The sequence below is a fragment of the Sciurus vulgaris genome (assembly GCF_902686455.1).
Source record: "Sciurus vulgaris genome assembly, chromosome: 14".
In the NCBI taxonomy this organism is placed as follows: domain Eukaryota; kingdom Metazoa; phylum Chordata; class Mammalia; order Rodentia; family Sciuridae; genus Sciurus; species Sciurus vulgaris.
Genome location: NC_136475.1, coordinates 28,320,242 through 28,336,100, shown reverse-complemented (window position 1 = coordinate 28,336,100; position 15,859 = coordinate 28,320,242). Strand labels below are relative to the sequence as shown.

The following is a 15,859-nucleotide window of genomic DNA, read 5'->3' as shown; positions in this document are numbered from 1 at the left end:
TTTCCTGATGTTGAACCAACCTTGCATACTTGGGATGAAGCCCACTTGATCATGGTGCACTATCTTTTTAATATGTTTTTGTATGCGATTTGCTAAAATTTTGTTGAGAATTTTTGCGTCGATGTTCATTAAGGATATTGGTCTGAAATTTTCTTTCCTTGATGAGTCTCTGTCTGGTTTAGGTATCAGTGTGATATTGGCTTCATAGAATGAGTTTGGGAGGGTTCCCTCCTCTTCTATTTTATGGAATACTTTGAGAAGTATTGGAATGAGCTCTTCTTTAAAGGTTTTGTAGAACTCGGCTGAGAACCCATCTGGTCCCGGACTTTTCTTTGTTGGTAGGCTTTTGATGACTTCTTCTATTTCAGTACTTGAAATTGGTCTATTTAAATTGTTTATGTCCTCCTCGTTCAGTTTAGGCAATTAATATGTCTCTAGAAATGTGTTGATGTCTTCGAAATTTTCTATTTTGTTGGAGTATAGATTTTCAAAATAGCTTCTAATTATGTTTTGTATTTCAATCCTGTCTGTTGTGATATTTCCTTGTTCATTCCGAATTTTAGTGATTTGGGTTTTCTCTCATCTTCTCTTTGTTAGTGTGGCTAAAGGTTTATCAATTTTGTTTATTTTTTCGAGGAACCAACTATTTATTTTGTCAATTTTTTGTATTGTTTCTTTCGTTTCAATTTCATTGATTTCAGCTCTGAGTTTAACTATTTCCTGTCTTCTACTACTTTTGGTGCTGTTCTGTTCTTCTTTTTCTAGGGCTTTGAGCTGTAGTGTTAGGTCGTTTATTTGTTGAGTTTTACTTCTTTTATTAAATGCGCTCCATGAAATAAATTTCCCTCTAAGTACTGCTTTCATAGTGTCCCAGAGATTTTGATATGATGTTTCTTTGTTCTCATTTACCTCTAAGAATTTTTTAATTTCCTTCCTAATATCTTCTGTTATCCATTCATCATATAATAGCATATTGTTTAATCTCCAGATGTTGGAATAGTTTCTGTGTTTTACTCTTTCATTTATTTCTAACTTCAATCCATTATGATCTGATAGAATACATGCTAGTGTCTCTATCTTCTTGTATTTGCTAACATTAGCTTTGTGGCATAATATATGGTCTATTTTAGAGAAGAATCCATGTGCTGCTGAGAAGAAAGTGTATTCGCTCTTGGTTGGATGGTATATTCTATAAATGTCCGTTAAGTCTAAATTATTGATTGTGTTATTGAGATCTATGGTTTCTTTGTTCAATTTTTGTCTGGAAGATCTGTCCAGTGGTGAGAGAGGCATGTTAAAATCACCTAGTATTATTGTGTTATGGTCTATTTGGTTTCTGAAATTGAGAAGGATTTGTTTGACATACATGGATGAGCCACTGTTTGGGGCATAGATGTTTATGATTGTTATATCTTGCTGATTTATGCTTCCCTTAAGCAGTATGAAATGACCTTCTTTATCCCTTCTGACTAACTTTGGCTTGAAGTCCACATTATCTGAAATGAGGATGGATACTCCAGCTTTTTTGCTGAGTCCATGTGCATGATATGTTTTTCCCCATCCTTTCACCTTTAGTCTATGGGTATCTTTTTCTATAAGGTGAGTCTCTTGCAGGCAACATATTGTTGGATCTTTCTTTTTAATCCAATCTGCCAGTCTATGTCTTTTGATTGATGAATTCAGGCCATTAACATTCAGGGTTATTATAGAGATATGATTTGGTTTCCCGGTCATTTGGTTCATTTTTTAAATTTTATTTATTTATTTGTTTGACACAACTTGTTTCCTCCTTTATTTGACAATTCCTTTAGGATAATTCCTCCCTTTGCTGATTTGCTTCTTTGTTTTTCATCTCTTCCTCACGGAATATTTTGCTGAGAATGTTCTGTAATGCTGGCTTTCTTTTTGTAAATTCTTTTAGCTTTTGTTTATCATGGAAGGATTTTATTTCATCGTCAAATTTGAAGGTAAGTTTTGCTGGGTATAAGATTCTTGGTTGGCATCCATTTTCTTTCAGGGCTTGAAAAATGTTGTTCCAGGCCCTTCTAGCTTTTAGGGTCTGGATTGAAAAATCTGCTGATATCCATATTGGTTTCCCCCTGAATGTAATTTGGTTCTTTTCTCTCACAGCCTTTAAAATTCTGTCTTTATTTTGTATGTTCGGTATTTTCATTATAATGTGCCTTGGTGTGGGTCTGTTGTAATTTTGTGTATTTGGAGTCCTATAAGCCTCTTGAACTTGATTTTGCATTTCATTCTTCAGATTTGGGAAATTTTCTGATATTATTTCATTGAATAGGTTGTTCATTCCTTTGGCTTGTTTCTCTAGGCCTTCCTCAATCCCAATAATTCTTAAATTTGGCCTTTTCATGATATCCCATAGTTCTTGTAGATTCTGTTCATGATTTCTTACCATCTTCTCTGTTTGTTCAACTTTGTTTTCAAGGTTAAATATTTTGTCTTCAATGTCTGAGGTTCTGTCTTCCAGGTGTTCTATCCTATTGGATATGCTTTCTATGGAGTTCTTAATTTGGTTTATTGTTTCCTTCATGTCAAGGATTTCTATTTGGTTTTTTTTCAATATCTCTAACTCTTTATTGAAATGATCTTTTGCTTCCTGTATTTGCTCTTTTAACTGTCGATTGGTGCGATCAATCAATGCTTGCATTTGCTCTTTCATCTCATCATTCAGTGCGTGCATTTGCTCTTTCATCTCATCGTTTGCTTCTCTGATCATTTTAATTATGTACATTCTGAACTCCTTTTCTGTCATTTCTTCTGCCATGCTGTCAGTGGGTTTTATTGATGTAACATCTAGATTTGTTTGCAGCATTTTCTTTCCTTGTTTTCTCATATTGTTCAGGTATCAGAGGACCGCTGAGATATTGCAGATTTCCTCTATTGACTTACAATGTCCCTGAAGATTTCTATATATATCCCCCCTTAGCCTTCAGTAGGCTGAAGTCTTGGAGGAAGTTGATAATGCGGTGCTCCACAAGGAAGCTGCCTCTCTAGGAGTGGTGGCCTTCAGGTGGGGTATAATCCCTGCTAGTGGGCAGAGGTGCCTCCACTTGTTGACCAATGGTCATCCAAAGGGGACCTAGGCTGTGGGCTGAGACAAGGCCTGTTTGGGCCTGAGTCTCTGGTTTTACCGTCCTTGTGGGGAAACCTCACCCAGCAGGGAAGACTCACCCAGTGGGGAGGTCTCGCTGGTCAGTTCCCTCCTAGAGGTTCCCCTCAATTTACAGCTACCGCCTGGGCTGGGCTGCCTTCCTCTGCAAAGTTCCCAGGGGCCCGGCCCTACCTCCTGGGCCTGGGAGCCTCACCCTTTGCAGATAACTCTCCTTAGGCTGCCCTTCCTCAGAGAATCTGCCCGCAGGCCTGGAACCTTCGCTCCGCCCTAAGCCTGTCTCTGTGCGGCTCTTCCACCAAGAAGCCTCCTAGATCCTGGGACCCTGCTCTGCACCTAATCGCCTGGCTATGCGGCCCCTCCTCTGAGCAGCCACCTGAGGCCCTGTACAATCTCTCTGAGTCCCAGAGACCCGCCACACGCCTCTTCCTCCAGACAGCCGCCCAGTATTCCGGTGCGGTCACTAGGAGTCCAAGAAACTCACTGCGTGCCTTCTCCTCCCACCAACCACCCGTAGCCCTGGGCAATCAATCACTCCGAGTCGAAGTGACCCTCCCCGTTCCTCCTCCTTCTCCAGATAACCCCCGGGGTGTTCAGGAGCGGTCGCTCTGAGTGGCTCTGAGTCCACGTGACCCGCTGCACGGGTCCTCTGGGCAACCGCCCGGAGCTCTGGTGCGGCCACTCAAGACCAAGCGTCCCACCACGCTTCACCTCCAGGCAGCCCCCCTGTGTTCAGGAGCTGTCACTTTAAGTCCAAACAACTCACCACTCGCCTTCTCCTCTGAGCAGCCGCCTGGAGCGCTAATGCAGTCACTGCGAATCCAAAGGACCCGCCGCGCTCCTCCTCCTCCTCCTCCTACTCCTCTGGGCAGGCCCCGGGGTTCAGAAGTGGTCTGAGTCCAAACAGCTCGCCACGCAGCCCCTTCTCTGGCAACCGCCTGTAGCTCTGGTGTAGTCACCCCGAATCCAAGCGGCCGCGCTCCTCTTCCTCCTCCTCGTCCTCAGGGCAGGCCCCGGGGTTCAGAAGCGTCGTTCTGAGTCCAAACAGCTCGCCGCGCGGCTTCTCCTCTGGCAACCGCCTGTAGCTCTGGTGCAGTCACTCCGAATCCAAGTGGCCACGCTCCTCCTCCTCCTCCTCAGGGCAGGCCCCGGTGTCCTGAGTCCACACAGCTCTCCTCGCCACTCTTCCCCTGGGCAGCCGCCGGAGCCCCAGTGGTTCCTCCGAGTCCCAGCGCTGTGCCGAGGGGCCTCCTTTACGGCGCTCCCAGCTGTCCGAGTTCACTGCTCCAGCGGGGGGAGGGGCGTCTCGCCGGCAGTTCTACTTCACAAAGTTTCCTGCGTTCCAGGACCACCGTCCCATCCGGGATGCCTCCCCAGGGGGTGAGAGTCACCTGGCTGCTTTGAGTTGGTCCCAAGCGTCTCAATATATCCTCTTTTGAATCCTGAGTCCTGGAGCAACATGAAATGCAGCCACCCTCTAGGCTGCCATCTTGCAAAAGCCGAGAAATTTCTATTCAAGTCCTTTGCCCAGTTTTTAATTGGGTTGCGTTTTCTCTTGATAATGAGTTGTATACGTTCCTAATACATTTTAGATATTAGCCTCTTGCTAAATGTGAGTTTTGAAAATATATTGCCCCACTCTATATGTTTTCTCTTTACTGTTTCCTTTGTAGTGCAGAAGTTTTTTAGCTTGATATAAACCCATTTGTCTGTATTTTGATTTTGTTGCCTGTGCTTTTGTGGTCATATACAAAATACCATTGCCTCTATCAGTTATGAATTTGGTTTGCTAGAATTCTATTGAGAATTTTTGTGTCTATGTTTATTAGGTATATAACTTGTAATTTTCTTTTCTTTTTTTTTTTTTTTTTTTTTTTTTTTTTTGCAGTGTCCTTGTTTGGCTTTGGTACTAGGATAATACTGACCTTGTAAAATGAGTTTGGAAGTAATCTACCTCTTCGATGTTTTTGGAAGAGTTTGAGAAAGATCGGTATTGGTTCTTTAAATGTTTGGTTAAAGCAATGATAACATTAGGTCCTGGGCTTTTCTTTAGTAGGAGGATTTGGGCTATTAATTTCAGTTTACTCATTATTAGTTTATTCATATTTTCTATTTCTTCATGATTAAATCTGGGTGGTTATATGTCTAGGAATTCATCTGTTTCTTCCAGGTTATCCAATTTGTTTGTATTTTATTGTGAATAATAGTTTCTGATGATCCTACTTCTGTGGCATCAGTTATAATGTCTCTTTTTTCATTTCTGATTTCACTTCTCTGAATCTTCTTTCTTAATCTAGCTAAAGGTTTGTTGATTTTATCTTTTCAGAAAACAAATCTTAATTTTCTTGATATTTTTTCTGTTTTTGTCCTAGTTTCTATTTCACTTTTTTTCTGCTCCAGTCTTTTATTATTTCCTTCCTCCTATTCATTTTAGGCATAGTTTATTTTTCTTTTTCTCTTTCCTTGATGTACATTGTTGTTTATTTGTGATCTTTCTTCTTAGTTGTTGTAGGGATTTATTGCTATAAACCTCCCTCTTAGAAGTGCTTTTATGCATTCCATAAATGTTGGCATGTTGTATTTCCATTTTCATTTCTCTCAAGAGCAAGCCACATGCTCTTAAAGGTAAAGTACATGTCTGAAATGACAATGTAGAGTGTTATCCAGTACATAATGTCATGGTACAAGTAGCATAGTAAATAAGGAGAGAATAGGAGGTAAATTAGAATTAGGGACTATGAATCTGGTGTATATATTTGAAGCAAGTGAGTTGATGTGGTTACCAAAGAACTGCATGGTGAAAAGTAAAATAAGAATTTATATGGTTCTTAACTCCTACCTAGTTATGGTTCTTACTATATGAATATGCCTAGCTTATTGAAATTAACATAATTAAATTTCTCAGTAATTTACTCCTCTGTGCTTCCCAAAACTCAAAAACTATTATTGTAGCTGGACTGAAAAATAATGTGAATTATTTTAGTACCATGGTATTTGACTTTCAGTTGATATTTATTGACTGTCATGGAATATATTTTATAGATTCATGTAGAGGCAGCATGATGTTGCCTATAGAGCTAGTTGTCATACCTTATGTCCCTAATCTCCCTGTATCCCACATTTCTCATATTTTAAAATATGACAATGATGTTACTTATCTCATTTCCCTCTTATCTAACATTGTCTGTTTATTTTAGTGCAGTCTGTGCCTTAGTTCTAGCATAACTTTGTAAGATACAGCCTTTATTTGATCATGACTGATTTGAAACTCTTCCTCGAGGTATCCAAAGTCACTTTTTGTGAAATATTATTGCTTTGCCCTCGAGATCTTTATTAAAAATTCTTCATAATGTTTGCTTCATAGTAGGATTACTTAATGAAGAGGATGAGACTGTCAGTTTTCATTGTCTGGTGATGGGTTGTTATTACCTGAGTCTGTGTTCTTTGTTAGAAAGTCCAGGGGTAGCATGGTAATGGAAAGATGTGGGGAAGAGTATGTTAATAAAACCCCAAAATGCCTTCTAGAATTAGAAAAATATTTAACAATGAAAACATAGATTTCTGAAATTAGAGCTTTGTTTGAAAGTAAAGAATGGGCCTGAGGGAAAGTACAGTGGATAGTGATTGGAAGGCAGTCAGAGAATTCACTGTGGCAAAGTAACCAGACCTATGATCATATGTAAGTACATTTGATTCTGTTGATTGATATATATTGATATAGTCTTGAAAACCAATTCTGTTTCATGTTAAAGTTAATAAACAATTTAATATTTTGAGATGAATAGTGAATCTGAAGTATCAAATAACGTACACAAATCACACAACTAACTCATGGTAGAGATAAATATTCAAACTTGGGACTTTTTGACTCTCTTGTATCTTACTTTAATTTACCAGGTCTGTTTTAGTTCTCCTTGGCAAACTATTTTGGCCAATGAAACAAACTTTGCAAATACTATCTTAGCCTACAGCTTTTCTAGGTTTTTGTTAGCTCTTTGATTTTCTCAACATCTCCATGTTTAGTTTATTGGTCCCTTAAGTATCTATTTTTGCCTGGATGAGGATGTTATGCTACAAGTTAAAAAGTATGCTCCAGCAGATACTCAGAAGAGTTGACTTCTCAACTACCACCACCTTGGGCCTATGCTTTCTCTTGGATAACCCTTTAACCCCCTGATATTCTCTGAAACTGTTTTTGCCCAACTATTCTAGTCTAATACAGTGTATTACACACTTCTTTTTAGGTAATGGTTTAGTGGAAAAACATAGATTTGGAATTGAGTAGAAATATCAAATAAGTATTTTTTTTTATTTTTAATTCTCAAAACGAGTCCTAATTTCTTTATCTCTAAGAAAAAAATACTACTAATTCTTGAGGAACTATATTAAATGGAATTATTTAACATGTCAAAGGCCTAAGTGCAGCACATCTGGTATATAGTGATGCCCAAGACATGGATAGGTCCTTTCCCTTTTCTCTGGCTTCCAGTCACCATGCTCTCTGTGGGCATCTGCTTCAGTCTTACCCCTTCCTTCACTCTTATTTTTGAAAAGTCACAGATAGTTTCACATTCTGAGAGTTCACACTGGGCCTAGTCTGACAACTGTGTGGAAACTTACTGCTCTTTAGAGGTGCCTGTCTCAAGTCGCTACTGGGTTTAATTGAAAGCAAGACATTTAACATGAATGTCTATTATAATGGGGCTTCTTTCTTTAGGACTTTTGGTACTCTATTGCTATTTTGCACTTGGCCTCTACTTCTCAACTTAAGGATTTCCATTTGTAGCCTTAATTCATCCAGAATGTAAATCATCAGAAAATATAAACAGAATCATATAGATGAGAGACATTTGTAGTATTTATGCTAAAATAGGTCATTGTTAGTTTATGCTGCATATTTTAGACAAATAAATACAAATATTGAAAATATTCAATTGCACAAAGTAATGAAAGTAATAAAACCAAAAAAAAAATCTTTGTTTAATTAGAAGAAAAATTCATATTAGTATTAAATGCTGGAGTTTATGCAATAAGTGATACTCTCAGAAATACTGTAAACAACATAAACCAGAACATGTCTTATGTAAAGCCATTTACAATTAGATATTTAGGATTCTGCTTTCTTCTTACATTCTTTTTCAAATTTTTTTTTTATTTTTACAGACTGCATTTTGATTCATTGTACACAAATGGGGTACATCATTTCATTGTGCATGATGCAGATTAATACCATTCATGTAATCAAACGTGTACATAGGGTAATGATGTCAGTCTCATTCTGCCATTTTTCATATCCCCCCTCCCTCTCATTTCCCTCTATGTAATCTAAAGTTCCTCCATTCTATGCATATACATTATGAATCACAGTAGTGATATACCTCATCTTCAACACTGGTAGGTTTGAGAGGTAACCCTAAAGGAATTATCCAAAGTGTATAAAAAGATGCAAATAAAAAGTTCATTGTGATATTATTTGTTTATATATACATATATATTTTTTTCTTTTTCATTTAAAACCTGCTACTTTTGTGGAAGGCCCTGGCTTAGTAAAGTCCATGAAAAAAATCATGTAAAAGGGACACTTAGTCAGACTCTGGAATTTTAATGATCTCTTACTAGACCTATATAAGTCTATGACTTATTTTGCTTATAAGAGAAAAAAATGAAAGGAAATGGAAGAACAAAAGGAAAGAAAAGGAAATAGGAAGGAAAAAAGAAACAGGTGAAGGATACAAGAAGAAATAACCTAAATTTCCAGCAATAGAAGAATGACCAAGTTAATTGTGATGGATTCCCTAAAAGGAATGCTATGGAACAATTAAAGGGATAAACTACAGCTACATGTAATACATTAAAAATCTTCACCTTCATAATAATGAATTGAATAGGCTACTTGTGGAAGGACATACCATAAGATAGTATAGAATGTTTTAAATGTATAAAATATTATAGAATATTATTTCTGGTTGTATACTTGCCATGATGGTACTTTTAAAATACAAAAAGGTTACCTAATACAATGGTCATCTCCAAGGAGAGGGATGGAAATGATTAAGGACACTGCACAAAAACTTAGCCCACATTTGTAATGTTTAGTGACTGCATTAGTGTCAATTATATGATTCTCTATATATTTCTGTATGGCTGAATATTTCATAATTTCAAAAAAGGAGAATTCACTGATTTAAGAACATAGACTTTTAAAGCATATCATTCTGTCTTAAAACAGTCAAATATTAATTTTAAAATCTAATTTTGGAAACTCTTTGGAATTTATTTTCATAAATCTCAATATTTTCTAAGAAAACAAGTTTCATCCTTTTGATTATTTTTAGGTAACCATTTTGTTTTAAATCATCATTTTTACATGTAAGAAATCATAAAGCAGTAAATACTGATTTCTATATAAATTAGAGACTATTATTTACATTTACTTTTTGAAATGTTATTAAAGGACTTTCTCATATTTTCCTTCAGGAATATTATTTTCTCAGTTTACTTGTGATACTGAATACTGCTTACGTACTATCAATTTAAAAAAAGTACTTTTTGACTTCATGGCTGGGCTTTGTGTATTGCAGCTAAGTGTTATAGTTATCATGACTGATGGTGATGCACCTAATATTTCAGATGCTGCTGCAGGATGCTTTAATTCCAAGGTTGTGTGCATATAAGGATATCATAAGGAGGAGAACCTTATTGAGGAATTCCCAATTGAAAAATGTGATTTTAATATTTGTTGGAATTTAATTTTCATCCATTAACTTTATCGTTTACATTCTTGTATTTCAGGGAAAGGTAGCTCAGACAGCATGTATGTCAGCGTGCAAGCACTTAGCTACATCCTTGATGCAACTTTTGCTGGAAGCTGAAGTAAGGCAGCTCACCTTGGGAGCATTACAACAGTTCAACCTGGATGTCAGAGAATGTGAACGTAAGAGAGTGAAACACCCCTTTGCTTCTTTGTCTCACTTACATACTCACTTTTGTGAGGGGAAAAAAAAATAGTTTTGTCTTTAGTGTTCTGTTGTTCCTAATAGAGTCAGACTACATAGACAACAGAGACAGTTTTTAGAACATTTAGAAATGAGCCTATCCAAAGCTAATTTGAATGCCTGTATTTAGTATGGAAGAGATATATGACCACAGGAAGTTTGCAATCTAGACGGGGATATAAGGCAGACTTGCATTTAACAGACACCATTTAAAATCTGTTCAGTGCAAAGATAGTCAAAAGAATTTAGTTCCCAAGTAGTTCCCTTTGAACTTTTATTTTAAAACTAACTACATCTTATATGCAGACTCTTCTTAGTTTGAAGGACAAATGGTATATGCATTGATCAGTCAGAAATGCTTTCTATTGTGGGAAATAAAAAACTTTAGTGCAGAAGACATGTTTGGGTAACCCTAAGATGGCGGCTGGCGTTGAGCTAAGAGGTGTGGCACATAATTAGTGTTAACACAGCGTGATCTACTTTTGCCTGATTAATGTCTCCTCTGCGCTAGCGGTCAACAGATATTCCTCATTCTTTCTTGATTGGTACCGAGGGGTGTGCCTCAATTGTTCTAATCCTAAACTGATTGGCTGCCTTAGGTATATAAGACACGCACCTCTAGGAAGCACCAGGGATAAGCAGCTAGTAGAGGGATAACCGGATAAGCACGGTTAAGCAGCACCCCTGATAGAAGGCAGAACACAGGTTGCAGATTACAGAATGGAGAAGTAAAGCCACACCTCTAGATAGTAGAGTGAAGGACGCAGGATGTAGGATACACCTTTAAGAAGAAGCAGCAGAACTAAGAAGATATAGATCTCTGAAAGTGTAGTCTCTCTCTCTTAAGCAAAGTCTCTCTTTCTCTCTTATGCAAAGCCTCTCTCTCTCCTCTCAAAGCAAGTAAGCCTCATTTCCTCTATCCTATATAAACTAGCGAATAAGCAAGCAAGCAAGAAAGCAGCGCACTAAAGAGAAAGATAATAGAAGTAGCTCATTTCCAGTCCACTTCCGATAAATACCTGCACAATTGTTGCTGCAGGCGGTAACAAATTGCCGCGGGCGGGGACACTTTAGATAGTGCTTTAAAAAGTGTGTATTTTTCTCAGAAGTAACCAGTTGCTCTATTGGTTAGTTGCTCTGTGACATCACTGGGGAACCAGGCTCATTTGTTTATTCTCTGCTGTATTTAGAGTAGGGACTTTTCATCCTTATGTATATTACATTGAATCACCAATGACAGATAGGAAATTTGCAGATAAGAGTTTCTGACAAACCTCGCATAGTATAGTCAATAATTCAGACGATAAGATGGACATGACTGGTTGAAAATTCTTCCATGATGAGAAAAAGTCTTAACTTAATTATTCAAGAAGATTTAAAATCTTCCGCACAAGATAACACAAAGAAAGCCACATGAAGGCATATTTTGGTCAGGTTGCTAAATAAATGATAAAAGGTAAACTTTTTATCAGTTGAAGAAAAAAAGCATGTAAGAATTACTGCAAACTTTTCATCAGAAACAGTGCAAACCAGAAGGCAGTAAAATGATAACATAGAAGTGCTAGAAGGAAAAGAGAAACTAATGAACCAAAATAAAACTATTATCTCAGACTGGGGATGTAGCTCAGTGGTAGAGCATTTGCCTAGTATGTGTGAGGCCCTGGGTTCAATCCCTAGCTCTACAAAACAAGCAAGCAAAAAAAAAAAAAAAAAAAAAAAAAACACAAAAAACCTCTATATCTTGTAAAAATATCCTTCAAAAATGAAAGTAAAATAAAGGCATTTTCAAATAAACAGAAATTGAGGTAATTTTTTTACCAAAAATTGGAACCACAGCAAACAGAGAAGGTAGTTTTTCAAGTTAAAGGGAAATTATGTTCTACACCAAGCCAGGTCTGTATTGTAGACTGCATTGTTCAAAGATGTCTACCATACAATATCTCCTTTATTACATCTTTTTCAATAGCCTCAATGATAGCCCATTAGGAGAAGTATCTAATCACCCTCCCCTTGGATCTAGACAAGCTTATAACTTGATTGTAACCAATAAAACACGGCAGAAGTAGCTCTTTGTGAATTCCAAGGCTAGATCATACAAGATGATGCAGCCTCCACATCCCCAGTAAGCTGCTGTGTCAGCCCAACGGCCCAGAGGCCTCCAATTCTGAGAGGAAGCCCAAACTAGCTCATGTGGAGGAGACCACATGAAGAAGGCCTGAGAGTATGGAGAGAGAGAGAGATCTAGCCAATGTCCAGTTTCTCACTGATTTCTGCCTTAACTGCTTTCTTCTACTTACTTTTTGTTAGTTTACTTTTTACTTTAGAAACTTAGGTATTTTGAAATTTTATTTTCTAATAAAATCTTAGAAATTTGAATCTTAGAAATTACTCTCTAATTACTGCTTTAGCTGCAGTCTACAAATTTTGATATATTGTTAATTTTTATTTAATTAGATGTTTTCAGATTACTCTTGTGTTTTCTTCTCTGATCTGTTGATTATTTAGAAGTGTGTTGTTTTCTTCTCAAATATTTAGACATTCTTGTAGCTATGCTTCTATTGTAGATTCTAAGTTTACTGTCCTTTTGGTCAGAAAATATACTTTGCATAATTTCAGTTCTGTTAAATTCCTTGAGTCTTTTTTTTATGACCCAGGATATGGTGTAGTTTGCCAAGGTTCTGTGTGCACTTGGAATGAATGTGTGTTCTGCTATCACTGTGTGGTATATTCTATAAATATCAAATGGGTAAAGTTGGTAGGTAGTGTTATTCAAGGCTGGTATAGTCTTACTTATTTTCTTTCTACTTGTTCCATCAATTACTGACAGGGTGTTGAAATCATTTTTATTTATGGATTTCAGTTCTGTCAGCTGCATGTACTTTAAAGCCCTGTTATTAGGTACATACATACTTAGGACTATTACGTCCCCATGATACCTTGATACCTTTATTATTATAAAATAATCCTCTTCCTCCTTTAATATTCCTTATTTGAAAATCTAGTTTGTGATATTAATATAGTCTCACCTAAATTTTTATGATTTGTTTTTCCATTCTTTAAAATATATATGTACATATATATAGAAGTGGTACACAGCATATAGTCCAGGTCTTCCTTTTTTATCCAATATGACAATCTGTAATTTTTAATTGGGTTGATTAGACCATTTATTTTGAATATACATTTTAGTATGGTTCTGTTTAAATTAACTATTATTTCTTTTCTGCTTTTTACATTTAAACTTTCACCCATTTTTAAGATAAATAAAATAAAATAAAGAGGGAGGAAAATGAGAAACTGAAATATATGTACCTTTAGGGTGAATGATGGTCTGGGAGAAGCAGTGGAGAGTAAGTGGCATGATTCTGAAGTACATTTCATTTAGGGGATGATCAGCTTTTACTTGAGAGAAATCTTCAGCACATCAGCATCTTTTGTAGAGAGCCAGCTTTCAGTTAAGACTAAGAGATGGAGAGATCATTTAATGAAAAGGCGGAAACATAATAGTTTGTTAACCTTGTAAAAGGGGTTCAGGAGAACTAATGTTTTCTCTGAAAAGCTATTCTGTATTTGTAATAGCCTTCAGACTTAGGATCAACTTGAAGCTAACATTTGAAGGGCATGTCAGTACCGCTAATAACCATAATATCAGTACTAAAAATTTTCTTCCATATATTGTGGAGCCACTAAGGTTCATTGATTTAGAATTCAATGTTTCATTTCTGATTGGCAGTAATTTGTCTGTCAAAAAACTTCACATGGACATTTATTTTACTTTAAAAGAAAGAATTCTATTCTATGTCTTTGCCTATACCACCCCCCTCATTTTTTTTTCTTTAGATGCTCAGTGGTCTATAAAAAAAATCTTTAAGAAATGATACATAAAATTCAAGTAACTATACAGAGGCGTATAAAAGCAGCCCCAAATGACAAGATAATTAACACTTACATTTTTCTACCCAGTGGTGTGTGTGTGTGTGAGATTTTTCCCTTTTCTTTTTCTTTTTGTCTGTGAGTCCTTGAAAGAACTATATAGGTCTTGAAAGAAATCAAACTCTGGACAATATATAATGTGAACGTATCTTGAATGTTTGACTCTGAGGCCTGGGCTTCCTTTTTCCTAGATCTCAAATGCGCAGAGGAATTATGTACACTACCACAAGCCTGAAATAGTCAGCTAGTGTAGTAACAGTCATTAAGAATGCAGATTTTAGTGTCAATTCAACAGAATGGATCAAGTCACTAATTAACTTTTAGAGAGACCACTGGCATACTTCCTAATATCACAAGGATGTGGTCAGGACTAAGTGAAATAATGCATGAAAGTATACCGTGTGTTGGCTAGTATACATGCAGTAATTAGTACCTGGTCCTGTCGTTGTTATCATCAGAGCAGCAGCAGCAGCAGTTAGCTTCTATCTAGTAACTCTCAGAAAGTCTTTTGCAGACCATTGAACCTTTGTCTAGAGTTTGTCAATCAGTGACATCTGAAGATGCTGTCTAATTTGGTATATGAAACTAACTTTTGCTTCTTGGTAGTTATCTGTGAAACTGCTATGGTTCTTGAAAGGTACAATCAAGAACTGGTGGTTTTCTAATTCTCAGCTTGATGCTTTTGTAAGAAATCAGTCAGTTTGCTCAACTGTTCTCTAAGGATAGTAACAACTGCCTGGGATATCATTATCTAACAGAAGCATAACCGTTAGGTAATTCTTATTGACGGGCTACTAAACCAGTACCTTGAAGGTAGAAGTTATTTAGGAAGTGTGAAGCAGTTATCTCTTTTCCTTTAAAAATTGACAGTGACCTCTGGGTTTTTCTGCTTTGTGTGAATTTTATTTTATATCTCCATATGTTTATATCTTATATTTGCTTTTGGTTATTGGAACACTGGATCCTAGGTTTTAAACACCAGCAGGTTTTGATCGCCTGATCCAACTTGGGCTATTGCCTTTACTTCACTACAAAATTCGGTCTGTGTGGGGTTTGGAATTTCCTAAATATTCCTTTTGCATATTCAATATGAGAAGATCTAGATTAGCCTTCCAGCTCAGCCCCTTGTTATCAGCATTAATTTAGGAAACTGTTCATTTATTCAACAAATATATGTTCAGCTCCTACTCTGCAATATACCTTGCTGGACCATGAACATAAAATGGGATATCTGGATTTTAAATAAGAGAATGATTTGGTTACAATTTGTGTTTTCAGGAGAAACTCCATAATTATCAGGATCTGTAGAAACCATTTAAAAGACTGTTGCAGAAATCCATGATAGAGATGATTTGGGAACTTAACTATATGTCTGCTGATGGTTCAAGTCATGAACCTTGAGTGAGTGAATCTACAACTCATTTAACCTCCCTGAGCAATAAACTAGAAATGCTACTCCCTGTTATATTTATCTCAGGATTATTATGAAATTAAGTGAAATAATAAATGTAAAACCATTGAAATTGATTTTTATTACAATGATAATTTCTTTATCCTTATGCCTTTATATATTTTCTTATTTTCTCACTTGTGCTATTTTATGGTCCTCAGTCTTTAGTTATCTGCTTAGCTTCCTAAGTTTGAATAACTTAGGAATAACAAGGTTGGCACATTAGAAAGATAGCATAACCAAATTCAGAGCACATCTGGCTACCAGGAAATGTAGCAGCAATCATATGACTTTTTAGATTTAGCATATGTTGTCCATCATCATCTAGGACTCATGTATCTTTGGCACAAG

At 36.7% G+C, this 15,859-nt stretch overlaps 1 protein-coding gene across 5 annotated transcripts in view; it reads left to right on the top strand.

Annotated features, from left to right (window-relative positions):
* Positions 1-15,859, top strand: part of EXOC6B (exocyst complex component 6B) — a 603,818-nt gene that overhangs the window by 387,597 nt on the left and 200,362 nt on the right. For all 5 annotated transcript variants that reach the window (XM_079111444.1, XM_079111442.1, XM_079111441.1 and 2 more), the window contains one exon: positions 9,923-10,064. In XM_079111444.1, the coding sequence (XP_078967570.1) occupies positions 9,923-10,064 (142 nt within the window). The remainder of the gene's footprint in view (positions 1-9,922; positions 10,065-15,859) is intronic.